Raw genomic sequence first — 15,586 nt, forward strand, 5'->3', positions numbered from 1 at the left:
CAGAACAACAACAACACAACCCCACATGCACACCACAAACGCACCAATACACCCGTGCATCACCACCACCACGAGCACTCTGATAACATGCACAGCTTGAGGACAGCAAGGTGTGCAGGCGTGAGCATCCACGTGTGTGTGCTCGTGCTCACTGCCGTGCGTGTGCGCGTGTCTGCACTCACGTCGAGCAGCCCCCCGTAGCGCAGCAGCGACAGCAGCGAGTGCATGTGGCTCTCGCTGGTAAAGTAAAGGCGCGTGCGCACGTGCCGCTCCGGCGACATCACACCGCGCGAGTACCTGCAGCCAAGCACACGGCACGCACCCACGCTCGCACCGCCGCCCTCGACACGGGCGCGCCGCCGGCCTGCCGCCAGAGCACGGGCCTCACACGGGCCTCACACGGGCCTCACACGGGCCTCACACGGGCCTCACACGGGCCTCACACGGGCCTCACACGGGCCTCACACGGGCCTCACACGGGCCTCACACGGGCCACGCGGTGGCCGCCCGGCAGGCGGCCCTGCTAGCAGAACCGACGAGGAGTGGGTGGCGTGCCGCATCACGAACCCAGGATTCCCGAGTTCAATTCCCACTCACGACCGATAGCAGTGGCCAACTTGTGAACTGATCATCAGCTTCCTCTAGGTCGACTCAGCCTTAAACAAGTACCTGGTAGCGTGGAGTTTGAAATTCCGGCCTGAACAGGTCCTCGCTCACAGGACTTGCCGCTACAGTCTGTAAGGTTTAGAGGGATCTCTGTATCCTGTTCGTACCTCTACATGTGTGTCACTCTGTGTGCAGGTGCATAGCTGTGCGTGGGTATGTATCTCTGTGTGTATCTATGCGTGTGAGGAGCAGCGGTGGCACAGCGACTTCCAATTTCCACTCACGGCCGTCAGTGACAAATATCTGAACCAGTCCCGGGACTCTCCTGGGTTAACTCAGCTTTAAATGAGTACCTCGTGTGGTAAATAAACATCGGCGCTGGGGAAAGAAAGAGGACCGGGCCACCCCCTCGTGCGCCATGGCGGCCTTCAACGGTGCTTTGTTGTCGTGGTTCGTGTCCGCGTGCACACTTCTCTCGGGGCATGCGTGTGTGCTTACAGTGGGTGCAGCTTGTTGACCGTGTCGTCGTCCTGCGTACGTTGTAAGTCCGACCGGATCTTGCAGATGAGTGGCTGGCAGTAGCTGAACGCAATGTCCAGTTTCTCCTCGCGGCTCAAGCCGTACTCCTATGGCAGCCGGCAGCACGCACGAATGCACGGCACAGGTCTGGTTTAAAGTGAATTTTGTTTAACCAGGTGAGACGTCAAGAGACCAGGATGAGTTGCATTTGCAAGAGAGACCCAGGTCACCAAGATGACCAAAGCTATTTAAATAATTTCAAGTACAGCAATGCAATAAACATAGATCAGAACAAAGCGACCAAGGCACATGCCGAAAATATTGCACATATCAACACCGGCAGCCTTTCCCGCCTTTCCTGCAGTGTCCTAGCAACACCGCTAAGTGACGGAGAGGGCGTCTGTTGCTCCACAATTGACGAAGGAAACAAAGCCGTGGAGCTACGTCAGGGCCGAGCGCTTTTCCGTCAGTTAATCAGGAGCTGTCGAGTTCAACGTGCCCTGTCGTATCCAGGATTCATCACCGCTATAATTAGCGTCGGCGATCGTATTTCTATCGTGCTGTTCGTATTCAACACGTGTCGTCGCACACCAGTCAGCTGCGTTGAGATCAGCTCCGCAAAAAGGGTAAATCATCTCATGCACTAACACACGCACACGCACTCACGCACTCACACACTAACACACACACGCACACACGCACACACGCACACGCATGCAAGCTCGCGCGTCGCAGCCGCACCTGCGGAATGACGATGTCCGCCAGCGCCTTGGACAGCAGGTGCAGCTCGGTGGTATCCTCCAGCGCCAACGCGGCGTTGTGCTGCGTGTCGTACTTGATGCAGTCGTAGATGTCGGGGATCTTGCTGATGTCGTAGCGCCCGTTCTTCAGCTTGAAGTCCCTCTCCAGCTTGCACCAGCGCCGCAGCATCAGCTCCAGCGTCTCGCTGTGGTACAGCTGGATGTCTGCAAGGAGGGAAGCGGTGCCAAGCTGACGGAATGGTGCTGGCACGGAACGTGGACACGCAGCTTTATTACATTTCACCGTGGCATGATGACATGCGAGTTTCTTCCGTCTCATAACTTGCTTACTTGAATACAAGATCACACTCACAGCACGCATGCCCACACAAACCCACGTGCCCACACACACAAAACTACGTACCCACACACACAAAACCACGTGCCCACACACAAACCTGAAGACTTTGGATCCTCCATGCGCTTGCGGATCTGGGAGGTGAGGCTCTGGATGAGCGTGTACACCTGGTTGCAGGTCTGCACGGGGTTCCGGATGGAACGCATCGACGCAATGACGGAGACGCTGGCTGTAGGAGCCAGCTGGGCACGACCACCGGAAACACAAAACACCGTGGCACATTAGCACACAGGGACCAGCACCACCACCATCAGCGGCTCATGAAAGACAACGTGAGCGAGCTAGTATACACTGTGGTGGTGGAGAGTGCGCGTGTGGGTGAATTAGTGAATTAAGTGATGGTGGTGGTAAGGGGTGAGCAAACGGGTAAGTATGTTATTGGTCAGTGAGCAGACAGTTAAGTGTGTTGTTGAAAGTGGTGGTGGTATTGAGCATGTTGTCAGTGGTGGTGGTTAGGAATGTTCAAGAGTGTTTTTTTGTTGTTGTGAGTTTATGGACAGGTATGCTAATGGTTAAGTGGTGCGTATGTGAGCAGATGTGTTGTTGGCATTGGTGAGTGGGCGAGCAAGCGAGCCGGTGAGTGAGTGAGCGAGCGGGTGAGTGGGCGAGCAAGCGAGCGGGGCGAGCGAGTGGGCGAGCAAGCGAGCGGGCGAGTGAATGGGTGGGCGGGCGAGTGAGCGTCACCTTGGTGTAATCGTCGTCCATGAAGTCACGGTCCCTCTGCAGGATGTCGTGGAGGCGCTGCTTGACGCGCTGCTGGCACGTGCTCAGCGAGTCATGGTCCGAGTCCAGCAGCCCGTTCATGTTGGCGCTCTTCACCATCTGCACCAGGATGGGCGTCAGCTCCCCCTCCAGCGCCAGCAGGCCCTGTGAGCACGCACCACCACAAACACGCGTCGGGCACGCGGTGAGAGTTTGCTCGTGTGATCGCGCAAGCATTGGCATGCGTGTTCGTACGCGTGGGTACGTGTGGTTGCTTGCGAGTGCGTGTTTGTGTCTGTACACGTGAATGTGTGGGCACGTGTGCGTATCTCTACAGGTGACTACGGTTTGCATGCTTGTACGTGTGGCAGCGTATGCCTGCACAAGCGTGCTTACCACGTGTGTGTGGGCCTCACCTTGGCGAAGGCCGCGGCCGTCATCTGAACACGGCCCTCATCAGAGGCGTAGATCTTGAGGTCGTGCCGGTAGGTGGAGTGTAGGCGAAGGAGCCCGCAGCCTGGGAAGCCGGCGTAGTCACCTGCTCCCATACACACACGCACGTAGACACACACAGGCACGTACACGCAGACAAGCTCACAAACAAGCTCACGCTCGCATACATCCGAACACACACACAAGCTCGCACAAGTGCATACATGTACAACACACAGAGAAAATCCCACACATGCACATACATACAAGCACACGAAAGCAGGTACACAAGCATACACACGCACACACAGGCACTCACACAGACACACCACCTTCAAATAAGATGGTGAATCCAGTGCTGAGGATCATGCACATTGCATAGGCAGATGCATGCAAAAGACACAGGCAGTGGCGAATGCACGCGCACGCACACACAACCACACATAGGAGCACGCTCATGATAACCTGGACCATGAGCAGGAGCATTTCCAACGAAACGACAGCTTACACAGGACACAAGAATTACACAGAGCAAACGGATTGCGAACAAATGGCTTACACACAGAACACAGGGGTGAGTGGACGGACAGCACAAGATGCACACAGAGAACAGGGTTTTTATAGAAGACACAAACTTGGCCGATTTAAAATATAAAGTTTAACACGGAGGAGGCTTTCGCGACTAATATTATCCATTAGGTTTTTTTGGGTTAGATCGCGTAAATATAAATGTGTCCTTCAACCCACCACCACCCAACACAGCCAATTAGCAAACTTTGTAATTCCCGGCGAAACATCGTACTCGAATTCTAAATGTTGTGGGTTTACTCTCCTACACACCGGTGTGCTGTACTAGTAACAAATTTACATGTTTTATTTACGTGACAAACCTCACTAATTGGCTGTGTCGGGTGGTGGCAGGTTTAACGACACATCTATATTTTCGCGATCTAACTCAAAAAGCCTATATTATGGACAAAATATACAGACGGCACAAAAGAAATGGCTTACACACGAAACATTGCGGACTTGGGACTGCTAAGTCCAGGCGAGCAAGGCAGAAGATGGCTTTAACACAATGCCAGGTGATTCATACACGATGCAGGGCGTTCACAGGGTCTGTCAACAGTTCTATCCTAGAGACGCAAGGCAAGGGTTTTTCTTCGGAAACTTTGAACGTTATCCCATTTTCGAAGACGGCAGTATGCGTGCCCTTGACTTTCCGAGTCATAAATCCTGCGGCACAATAATTGATATTGAAATCTCGACGGGTTATTTAATCACTCCCGCATGCGAATGTAGCAAATGTTTTACGAGCCGTTCAGCGGGAGACAATAAAAAATAAAAACACGACGCGGAAAATGTGGAACCTATCACCGCACAAAACGTCTTTTACTGCCTCTAGCATTACTTTCATCACCATTATTTTTATATATATATATACACATAATATATGGCGTAACGCTACACATGGACATTGCAGGAGTGAGTTGTATGAAAGCAATATCCAGGGGGCATTAAAACTGCGGTATTATACAGGAGAGCAACGCCGTGTGCATTGCACAGGGGAGGGTTGGAGACACCGAGTGCAGCGTGCGGGCAACGCTATCACGCCGCCAGCCAGCTGCCACCACCCTGCCACCGTCACTCTGCCACCCTGCCACCGTCACGTGGTCACCCTGCCACGCTGCCACCACCCTGCCACCGCCACGCGGTCACCCTGCCACTCTGCCACTCTGCCACCCTGTAATTATATCACTATGCCACCCTGCCACAATGTCACCCTGCCACCTTGTCATCCAGACATCCAGCCACCAGTAGTTAGGCATTTTCAGAAATAGTAAAAAATAAATCAAGTGTCTCCCTGCTCAAACACGCTCAGGATAGTGCCAATCTGCTTGGTGGTCTGGTGACCATTCCACATGCCTATGACGGGGATCAGTGATATTCACAAAACAATACACTTGATTTCCAACAAAGTAATTTTATCATCCATCGCCGGGGGAGCGGAGGTCTACAGTCAACCAGCGACCATGAGCGAGAGACGTCATTTTCCACGCGAGAGTTTGCGTGCGAAATGGTGTCTCTACGGCTGCAGTGCGGGGCGGCACTCAGGACAACTCCTCACGGGTGCCATGAGCGATGATGTGGGATGCTCGTCCCAAGGGGTTCTGAGATTAGTACAAAAGACCGAGAGGGCAGAAGGCACGGAAGAAAAGCTCCTGGAAATGTAAATAGAGGGCACAAGAGCGAGAGTGAGCGCTCGCGCCTGCCGCGTGAGCCAGCGTCAGGGAGAAGGGCTGCAAGAGGAATTGATCGTTAGGAAATGGCTCCCTTGGGAAAAGCCCCGTTAAGGCAAACGGTTGTTAAGAGCCGCCTCTGTCACGTCGCGCACCGCGAGCGTGCGCGTGTGCGTGCACACCGGGCGCATCACACCGGGTTAATGGGAGACGGAGGGAGGGAGAGGCGGTGCAAGGGAGAGACGGAGGGACGGAAAAGGCGGAGGGAGTTGGTGGAGAGGGACAGAGAGACGGCTTACCGCAGCTGATAGGCGACTCGCACCCACACCTGCCTCTACCCTCCACTAAAAGGTCACACAGGAAAGGCACAAGAGGTCACGAGATCAGAAGAAAGGTCAGGGGTTATGTTTGGGGCACGGAGGTGGCGATACCGCAGATATAGCCGAGCCGCATGTCCCAGGGCACGGTGACATCAGGTTTGCTGCTCACAGGCGAGGGGGTAACATTCACGCTTACGGCACGGGGACCCCCCCCCACGCCCCCCCTGCAGTGTACAATGGCAGTGCCGACAATTTAAATGTCCTTCCTTGTTTCTGATGACCACCGCCTCTAAAATTGGACACTTGAAAACGTCATATTTCAAGTGAAAAAGATTTCACTTGAAATATAATTGTATCTCGATTCTTCTTTCCAAGTGCGAGCGACGCTGTTATGAAACGAGCATGAGGTGGCACTCACCCATCTTGGTAGCCCTCAGCCAGTGGTGGAAATTCCACATTACCACGGCGGTGGGCAGTCTCTCCACAGGACGGCCACTGTTGACGTCTCCCAAAGTGGAACATACTTTATTAACCCCACAGAGTGAATGGGCTGAGCTGACTTCCAACCCGAGATTTCAATTCTCAATTATCAGATTGCGAGTAAGGTAGTGTCACCACAGTGCCGTCCGGCTCCCTCCACAGCGCTACGCAGTGTTTTGACACTTTACAAAACTAAGATGGATCTATTCTACAAAAACACAAGCTGTGCAGGGCTCAGAGGGACCGCGTTAATGACTCAAGTGTGGCCGCTGCTGCCTTGCTATGTCACAACCCGGCGCGCCGAGATTAAGGTTTCGGCACGCAGCGAGGGAGCTGCGTTACCAGCAAAGCACACCGTCGTGCGGACAGACGGACAGAAAACCAACAAGCGTCACGTGACGACACACGAGCGGGCCAGCGGCGCGGACGGACGGCCAGTGGGGGGAGCGTTTCGGACACCACAAGAGAAGGAGTGCCCTTCCGGCGAGCAGAGCTGTCGTAGAGTAGGCAATACGTGGCGGTTGTGCGTAGCAACAGGAGCCCGGGACGAGAGACGGGCGCGACGAGTGCGAATAACAACACGGAAACCAACGCACTCTGTTACCCTGGGGACAGCGGACCCGCGCGGGGCTCAGCAATTAATGCTGTGAAGTGGTTTTAATGAGACAGCCAGGTCGGGGCAATTAGCGGATGGGAAAAGCAGCTTCCCCGGCCCAGGCACGGAAGTTCCACTCGTTTGTGCCCTTGGGTGCCAACAGCTGCAGCCAAAAAAACGAGGCACAGACAGAAAACTCAGGGGAGGACGGGGCGGAGACGCGGCACTCGTGGAGCCAACATAAGGCACGTGGGTGGGACACTCGAAATCACGAGCGAACAATGATTGCTGCTTTAAGGGACTCAAAGGTTTAGGGGGTACAAATGCCATCACACATAATCATCATCCCTGGAAACACAAAGAGATGAATTGAGAAGAAAGCTGGTATTGGTAGCGAAGAGTTTCAGACACGAAGCGTCCAGGGAAGCAAGATTCTCGCTCACTCCCTCCTCGCGCAGGTAAAGCAAGCACAGGGAGGCAATCACGGGGACGCCCGCTCGCCCCACACGCACCTCGCAGAACACGGAGGCCCAATTGGCCGTCACGAATCATCGCCGCTCGTCAAGATTCACGCGGGCATCTTAGATTGCGTCACGTTTGTCAGGCAAAGGGCTGCAATTGGGGAGAGATTAGTGGTGGAATCAGCAAACGGAGACCAACAGAGAGGTTTACCCACCGTCATCTGTGAGCAAAGGTGGTGTTACACACTCCAGGGGGTCTGTGAGGGGGAGGAGCGCCACCACCGGGGGGGGGGGGGGGGGTTAAGGTGAGCATGCCCACACAGTCACCCACGCGGTCACCCATGCCGTCCGGTAACACCCTCACTGCACGTCAGTTAGTGGAGCCCAACATGCGTGCGTGTGCGTGCTGTGAAGCTGTGCGTGCGTTTGTGTGTGTGGTAATGGTGGGACGTGTGTGTGTGTGGTAATGGTGTTTCTGGCACTGAAAGTATGGTGATGGTGATAGTCTATATGTTTGTATGAAATTGTGTGTTATGATGGAGTGTGTGTGTGCGTGTGGTATAGATGTGGTGGTGTGTGTGTGTGTTGTGTGTGTGTGGTGTGTGTGTGTGGTGTGTGAGGGTGGTGAGAGCATGGTGTGTGTGTGTGGTGTGCGAGTGCGGTGCGAACACGGTGTGCGAACGCGGCGTGCGAGTGCGGTGTGCGAGTGCGGTGTGCGAGTGCGGTGTGCGAGTGCGGTGTGTGAGGGTGGTGAGAGCATGGTGTGCGAGTGCGGTGTGCGAGTGCGGTGTGCGAGTGCGGTGTGCGAACTCGGTGTGTGAGTGCGGTGCGAACTCGGTGTGTGAGTGCGGTGTGTGAGTGCGGTGTGTGAGGGTGGTGAGAGCATGGTGTGTGAGTGCGGTGTGTGAGTGCAGTGTGCGATGTGTGTACGTACCCTGCCCGCCTGGGTACATGCAGCGGAAGGCGCGGCCCAGCTCCTCGGCCTGCACGCGTCCCGTCGGCGTCAGCTCCCCGCCCCACTTGAGCACCAACAGCAGCGACGGCTCCTCCTTGCGCACGTCTGTGGTGCCCGCATAGCCGCGCCGTCACACATAGCAGTGGCATGCACGCAACCACGCCCTGCCGTTAGAACCGCAACTACACTTTGTGCCACTGCAACTATGTTCCGTGCCACCACCACTACCACCACGCAACTATCACGCCTAGGCCCACAACCACAACCGGTTGACGAGCAATGAGGTCACATGGGGAACGGGACAAAGAGGATGGGGCGCACCAAGTAATGGGGGTCACGGAATAACATGAGGCAAGGGGGCCAAGCAGTGGCCAGGCATGGTTGGAAGGGGACACTTTATAAGGGTTCAGACAAAATAAAACGGACAAGGTCTCCACAAAAATCATCCCGTAGGGCGTCACCTTGCAGGAGACAGCCACCTTCTCAGGCCCGGTTACAACAAGGGCTCAGGGAGTTCTCCTAAGGGTTCGGGGGTTCCCACATGCTGGGGTCGAGGGTTGCGAGGGGCCTTACCGTCGTCCTCGCTGGAGGTGCGCGGCTGCCCGTGCGGCAGATAGGTGATCTGCACCTTGCGGTTTATTCCCGAGAAGTGTCCGTACCTGCACACGGGCGCGGGTGGGCGGGTGAGAGGGCAGCGAGGCCCCAGGTCTCCCATCGCTGTCGCGTCGGCATCACCGCGTGCGGTGCGCCGAGTGTGGCATACGTCCCGCACAGCTCGCGGGTCACGTGCACGTGTGTGTGCGGTCACGTGCATGTGTGTGTGTGTGCGTACGGTCACTTCACGTGTGTGTTTACCGTCACCAACGCACGTGTGTGGTCGCATACGCGTGTGTGGGTGGTCTCACGTGGCCAGTCATGTACACGAGTTGGCCGTGACGTAGACGAGGGCGACGATCACGTGAGTCTGGTCACGGACATGTGTCAAGAGGCAGTGACGTAAGCTTGCTCTTGCCAGCTCATCAATGTGGAACGTCGTCAAACGAACCTCAAATGTCACTGGACGTGACAAGGCAGAAATTCTAAATTTGTCAAAATATGCCACTCGACAATTTACCAAGCGTTACACTCGGTAAGCTGAGTCAGGTTCCTGAACCTGCTGTGAAGAACGGCCATTGCCCGAAACTCCGTTATCTGGATGATACTGCAGGAGCAGTATAGCTCACGGAACAACGTCTTCAAGTGGACCGAAATATCTCCTTAATCTGCATAAAGACCTCATCCCAAAAAGTCGGTGGGTATTTTCGCTCATTGCTGTCAACTTCTTTGTTGCTGGAGAGATCCAAAAAGTCACTCGATTCGTCACGAAAACAATGGTGATGGTCATGCACCCGTGGGCACGGTCACGTTCACACGTCTGTGGTCACGTGGTGGGAGCTACGGACACACGGAGACGGTGCCAAACGCGTGCGGAAGGCTATGGACACACGTGAGGAGGTCACGAGACGTGGCAGTGGTCACAGCCGGGGGCGTGTAGTTGTGGGCACGTGCGTGTGTGTGCTGCAGTGAGGACGTCACCACGGCTGGAGGGGGTTAAACGCTCATTACTTCACGACTGAAGCTTTATTTAACATAGGTTACTCACGGCATCTCACACCACGCATACGAGGAATGTTAACTTCAGTAAGGGAATAAAATGCATCAGTTCCAAATGTACAACAAGTGTTAATCGTACTAATATTATATTGATGTTGTTATAGGAGGCCACACTGCAGGAGTGGCTGCAGAGCAGCCCTGTGTTTGGTGACAGAGGGAGTTGTGATTGGGGCTCCTTACATGACACCGCACACTGTACACTACACACACCGCACCCTGCACACCACACCCTGCACACTACACAAACACACCACACATCACATACCATACCCCATACCTTGCACAACACACACTACACACCGTGTGGGTGCTGTGTAAGGAACCCCGCATTCATCATCTGAACTTGAGGGTGGCCAGGGTCGGGACAGTACCAGCTCGGTGTGATGTGGGATGGGCCGAGGGTGAGGCGGACGCACTTATATTGAAGGGGAGGTGGGGGGCAGTGGTCTGAGACAGAGGCCAGGCAATGGGGGGGGAGCGATGAAGAATGAATGGAGGCATGGAAAGGGGCAGAGGGCACACGAGAGGGCATGGCATGACATGGCACGACAACGTATCAACGTCACTGGTGGGAGTGGGCAAGGCTGGCAATGAAACTGCAGGGCAGGGCACCGATGCAGGGTGGCAAACGGGCAGGGAAAAAGCACAGTTCACAGCACGGCATGGGCATGGAGTGGTGAGGGGTGGGGGGGCAGGCAATGCAAGACAGGGCAGGGCAGTGTGGGCAGGACATGCAGACAGCCACCGCTGGCTTATACCATGGAAAGCACAGCCGCTCTGGAAGGGCACAGCGCACGCATGGAGACGGGGGGACAGCGGCCAGCAGCCAGTGCTCGCGTGGTCAACACAACAGCCAAGATGGAGCCGCCTCCAGCGCCACAACCTCCATCCGCTTCCCGCCTCCAAAGAAATCCACTCCAGGTTTCCCTCTGCCTTTTTTTAACAAGATTCAATTCACATCGACTTGTAAACGCTGGGCGAGTAGGGCGAGCTGCTCAGTTTAATGCAGTCGAATTGTAACCATATTAACGGCCAATTAAGCTGTCAAAGCAGACGTAACGAGCGGTGGCAGCGCTGCGATGTTGCTGTCGAGGCAAGATTTAGCAGCTCTGACGCCGTCAGCTCCAACGGCGGCCGAGACGAGACGTCCGGACTAACGAGGAGGCGGGGGTCTGCGAGGACCGGAGCGCGGGAATCGGGGCTTCACGCACGCTCTGCGCCCTGGAGCCCCACCTTATCCAGCTCCATCTCATCCAGCCCCACGTTGCCCTCAACCACGTCATGGGGTTCGACGGCGCTGGTGGGACGGTAAAACCTGGAGTGGACTTTACAATGGTAAATTGGGAGCCGGAGCCAACGGCACTTGGCCTGGCATGTGACACCCACGGAAATGGCCGTGTCGATAGCCACTCGACGGCATGGCGTGTGTGTGTGTGTGTATAAGCACATACACATGCGTATATACACACACACATGAATGAGTGTACCGTCACAGTACCTCGGCATTGCAGAATATTACGGTTACCGTATAATGCGCAGTCGCTGTTAACACAGGCACAGCATTTTTCTACACTCGCTGGAGGCAGGACTAATGAAACCGTGAATTTGAGAGGTCAGAATGTGAACGGGGAGAGACGGCGAAGGGAATGAGCACTGATGAGGGTTCATTTTAAAGAAGACACCTACCAGCAGTCAAGTTTTCCATGGTATAAACTGACAGAACGGCAAAAAAGCCACAGTCATTACAAAGAATGCGGAAACCTTTCGCTGTCGACAACGATTGCAGACTCTGCGAGGTCACACTGGCAGCCTTTAACACTGGTCTCCCTTTGCAGGGGAGAGGGGGAGAGGGGGGGTTGTGGGCAGCACGGCGGGGCAGTCAGAACAGAGGAAGCACGGGGACGGGGGAGGGGGTGCCGGTGGGTACCACAGGAACCCGTCGAGGGGCACCGGCACGGCGGGGGGCGGGGGGGGCGGGGGGGCGTGTAGGGGGGCAGTGGCGGCGCAGGCACGGAGGCCGCCACTGCTCCGGGTGGCGTCTGAGCAGCACGTGATTCGTTAACCTTGGGACGTGGGCGGCAAAGACGCACGGGGGTCGGCGGGCAAGGTGCGCGCGTCGCGTTTTAATGAGAATGGATTATATGACGTAAAGGGGCGATCGTTAGTGGTGGAGGGAGTGACGTGGTGGAGAAACGCGACCGGCCCACGTGTGGGACCCTCCCCATGGACGGGGGCGAGCAGCCAACGGGGCCCCGCAAATAGAACGCGCCGCCACACGTCCGCTAAATGCGGCGGCGCGCGTCACGTTGGCCGCGCTCGCTACCGCTGAAGGCGCTTCTTTACCTGGGAAACGTAACCACAGAAAAGCGTGGACAGCACAGGGAGTGTGAGACGGGAGGTGTGGGAGGTGTGGGGCAGGGCGTGCGTGAAAGAGAGAGGGGAGAGTGGAACAGGGAATGTGGTGTAGGGAGTGCGAGACGGCGAGTCTGGTGCAGGGAGAGTAGGGGGTGTGCGAGAGTAAGGTGCATGTGGCAGTGGTGTTAATCCATAATACCACTGTGGCGCAACCTCTTGCCAATGAGGCTTTGAAATTCGTGTGGTCTCAAAGCGCGCCTAACCTGGCACAAGCACCGTTGAAATGTCACGGGCATTAAGTGGTGAAGTTGTGGACAAGACAGGGATGTGAAAATCTAAGCGCTCAACAGCACTGTAAGTGCTGAAAAAGCAGACAAAAGCACACGCACGTATAAAACACACACGCATACCACACACACACACACCACACACTATGTGTATGCACACCAGTCCTCTGCTAAAACTGGACACGAGGCATCCCAAATGGCTCGTTATTTCCTTCATCTACCATTAACGGCCTTGTTTAATGGAAGTGGCTCAGGATAATTAGCATAGTAATTTCTTTCATAATTATCACGTTTGACTCAACAATGTCCCGGTTGCCTGGGCAACTCCATTTCGGAAGCTAAATGCTGATGCAGTAGTGTGCTCCACGGCACAATGTGAACGCGCATATGGTAATTATCATCTCACCACATGACATAATTACCATGCAATCAAGCCCTCGGGGTCACCGTGCAGGCAGCAGCAAGGACATCGACATCTCTCGTGGCTGGCATCTTCGTTGAACCAGCTGGCACCACGCACGCCCAACAGCCAAACACGTGGGCCCCCAATCACAACCACCACCGTGCAAATGCCACTCGTCAACCGCAACCGTCGACGCAGCGACCGTGACCACTAAAGTCCCGTCCGCGACCGCAGTGTTCGTTATAAACAACCCCAACAAGTGTGCAGGCTTTGACCACCAACCACGATCACACGGGGACCTAACCACACACCGCACCCACTCGGGCGACAGCCCTCTGACCGTGACGCGCTAACCACTCATGCGAGCACGAAAATTCTCCCGTGGATATGCACGGCTTATCAAGATGGTTCCTTGCTGTGGCAGGTATTTCCTGTTTGGGGAGACATTTCCTGTTTGGAGTTGTTCTCTTTTGTCAACAGAACAGATGCGGAAGATGCGGACACCTAATGCATCAAGTGAAAAAAATCAAAGACACTTCTGTCTACGACTGCGGCTACGAACTCCAAACCGTGGACCAAATAACCTGGCACAGCCTCTAATATAACACGTGATGGCGGAGGGTGGGGTGCGTCTGCAATTCACCAACTGTCAAAGCAACCAAACAGCTGAATTACTTACAAATGAACATCTAACAGCTGCGCTGCTTCATAAGGCACATCAAAAAAGAACTGAACAAACATGCAAAGTAAATGTCCCTTCCGATAAAACGGTCCCTGTGCGTTTTGTGACATGATCGCACGGCAATCTCAGCCAGGGGCTGATCGGAACGTCTCGCTCCGTAACGAGTGCAGGGAGGCAGTCGGGCACGCCACGTTTAATGAGAGACGTTCCGTGCACAAAGGCGCCAAGCGCAGCGACAGCCGCCCCCCGGGTTCCCGCGGCGCTCGAGCTCCCTCTTTCGTTTGGGGCGGCTCAAACAAAGCGAGCCGACTTACGTTCGGCAAAATGTTATCTCATTTAACGCCAGTGTACAAATTGTGCAGTAAATTCTATTCCTCCTGTAACGTGATAGTTATGCTGTGATCACGTTTTATTCTCCTTGCTGTGTTTTGTTTTTATCCCACAGAGTAAATTTGGTGACCAAGGTCACTCTTGCAAATGAAACTCTTCTGGTCTCTCAACTTCCCACCCGGTTAAAACAAAATAAACTCAAGTGGGACGCGTTCGAGTGGGTGGACGTGTGCGAGTGGGTGTGTGTGCGTAAGAATCAACTTGCGCACGTTACACGATGGGCATGCGCACGCCTTGCAGGCGAGCGATGTGTGCATGCGCGCACACACGACCGCAACAGGGCACGGGTGGATGCTTGTGCGCGTACGTGCGTGTCCGAGTGCGGCTCTAGCCCAGCATGCCCACGTGCCACGTGCGCGTCAGCGTGACGGCGCGTACGTGCGGTGTGCTGCTGTGGCTATGAATCGTGAAGCGCGGCCACTCACATCTCCAGGACGGTCTTGAGCTGCTCAAGCTTGGCTTTGTTCTCCTCGATCTCAGTGTCGTTCTTTTGATCGAGCTCAGACAGCAACAGCCGTGCAATGTCGAGCACCTCCTGTGGGTCACGCCACCACTTCCACATTACACGCCGCGCCATGCCGTGCCACACTGTGCCACACCGTGGCACACTGCACCACGCCCAACTCCACCATGCTGTGGCTAGCTCCATGCCACACCCCAAGCGATGCGCCAAAATGTGTAAATTAGTCGTTCACGATAAAACGCAGGGCCTCACACCGCACTGCACAACACTCCGTGGGCCAAAACGCCGTTCCACAACACAACACACATGACGCACTAGGCCACACCAACGATACACGCTACCACATTCCACAACACCCTGTGTGTGACACACCACACCACAATGACAAGCCATAACAACCATGTTCACCAACCGCAACAACCATTACACGCAACATTACACATCGGCGGAATACCAGACATGTGCAGGCACCAACTACAACTGCTTTACGGTGGCGGTGTGGCACAGCTGGTGGCGGTGGAGGTGCCTGCGCTGCTCAGTATGGACACTGACCTGCAGCTGCTTGGGTTTCTTCAGTTTCAGTTTCCCCGTTCTGTGGCCTTCGTATTTATCGAACAGCTCGAAGAACCTGGCGCCCAGCATTCAAACACACGAGGAGCATGCACGATGCGACGACACCCATTTAGCATGGGCAAGTGTTGTTACGGAGCACCTATTAAGGTGGGTACAATCAACACACAAGTGAACGGAATGGTGGCCACCAAGCCCAACCACCTTTGTCTGTCCAGGAGCGGTACACATTTTAGAGTGAGTTCATGTCGGTGGCCAAGTATTCCCCGGTTATGCCAGGCACGGGTTCCCCTCAACCGCGTGCCGGTAATGTTG

The 15,586-nt window shown here is 55.1% G+C and overlaps 1 protein-coding gene across 14 annotated transcripts in view; it reads right to left on the minus strand.

The window, feature by feature from the left end:
* Positions 1–15,586, minus strand: part of LOC144717245 (inositol hexakisphosphate and diphosphoinositol-pentakisphosphate kinase 2-like) — a 42,421-nt gene that overhangs the window by 13,381 nt on the left and 13,454 nt on the right. For 12 of the 14 annotated variants that reach the window (XR_013585061.1, XM_078592641.1, XM_078592646.1 and 9 more), the window contains 11 exons: positions 15,254–15,329; positions 14,664–14,773; positions 9,042–9,127; positions 8,448–8,573; positions 7,729–7,770; positions 3,402–3,523; positions 2,968–3,150; positions 2,324–2,465; positions 1,867–2,090; positions 1,105–1,232; positions 183–297 (listed from right to left, as the gene is read on the minus strand). Coding sequence is in view for 13 of the 14 variants with exons in the window: in XM_078592641.1 (XP_078448767.1) it covers positions 183–297; positions 1,105–1,232; positions 1,867–2,090; positions 2,324–2,465; positions 2,968–3,150; positions 3,402–3,523; positions 7,729–7,770; positions 8,448–8,573; positions 9,042–9,127; positions 14,664–14,773; positions 15,254–15,329 (1,354 nt within the window). In the remaining variant the exon portion in view is untranslated. The remainder of the gene's footprint in view (positions 1–182; positions 298–1,104; positions 1,233–1,866; positions 2,091–2,323; positions 2,466–2,967; positions 3,151–3,401; positions 3,524–7,728; positions 7,771–8,447; positions 8,574–9,041; positions 9,128–14,663; positions 14,774–15,253; positions 15,330–15,586) is intronic. The other 2 variants (XM_078592643.1, XM_078592642.1) reach the window with 1 other exon arrangement.

The sequence above is a fragment of the Lampetra planeri genome, chromosome 3, assembly GCF_965212315.1.
Source record: "Lampetra planeri chromosome 3, kcLamPlan1.2.h2, whole genome shotgun sequence".
Classification (NCBI taxonomy): Eukaryota; Metazoa; Chordata; class Hyperoartia; order Petromyzontiformes; family Petromyzontidae; genus Lampetra; species Lampetra planeri.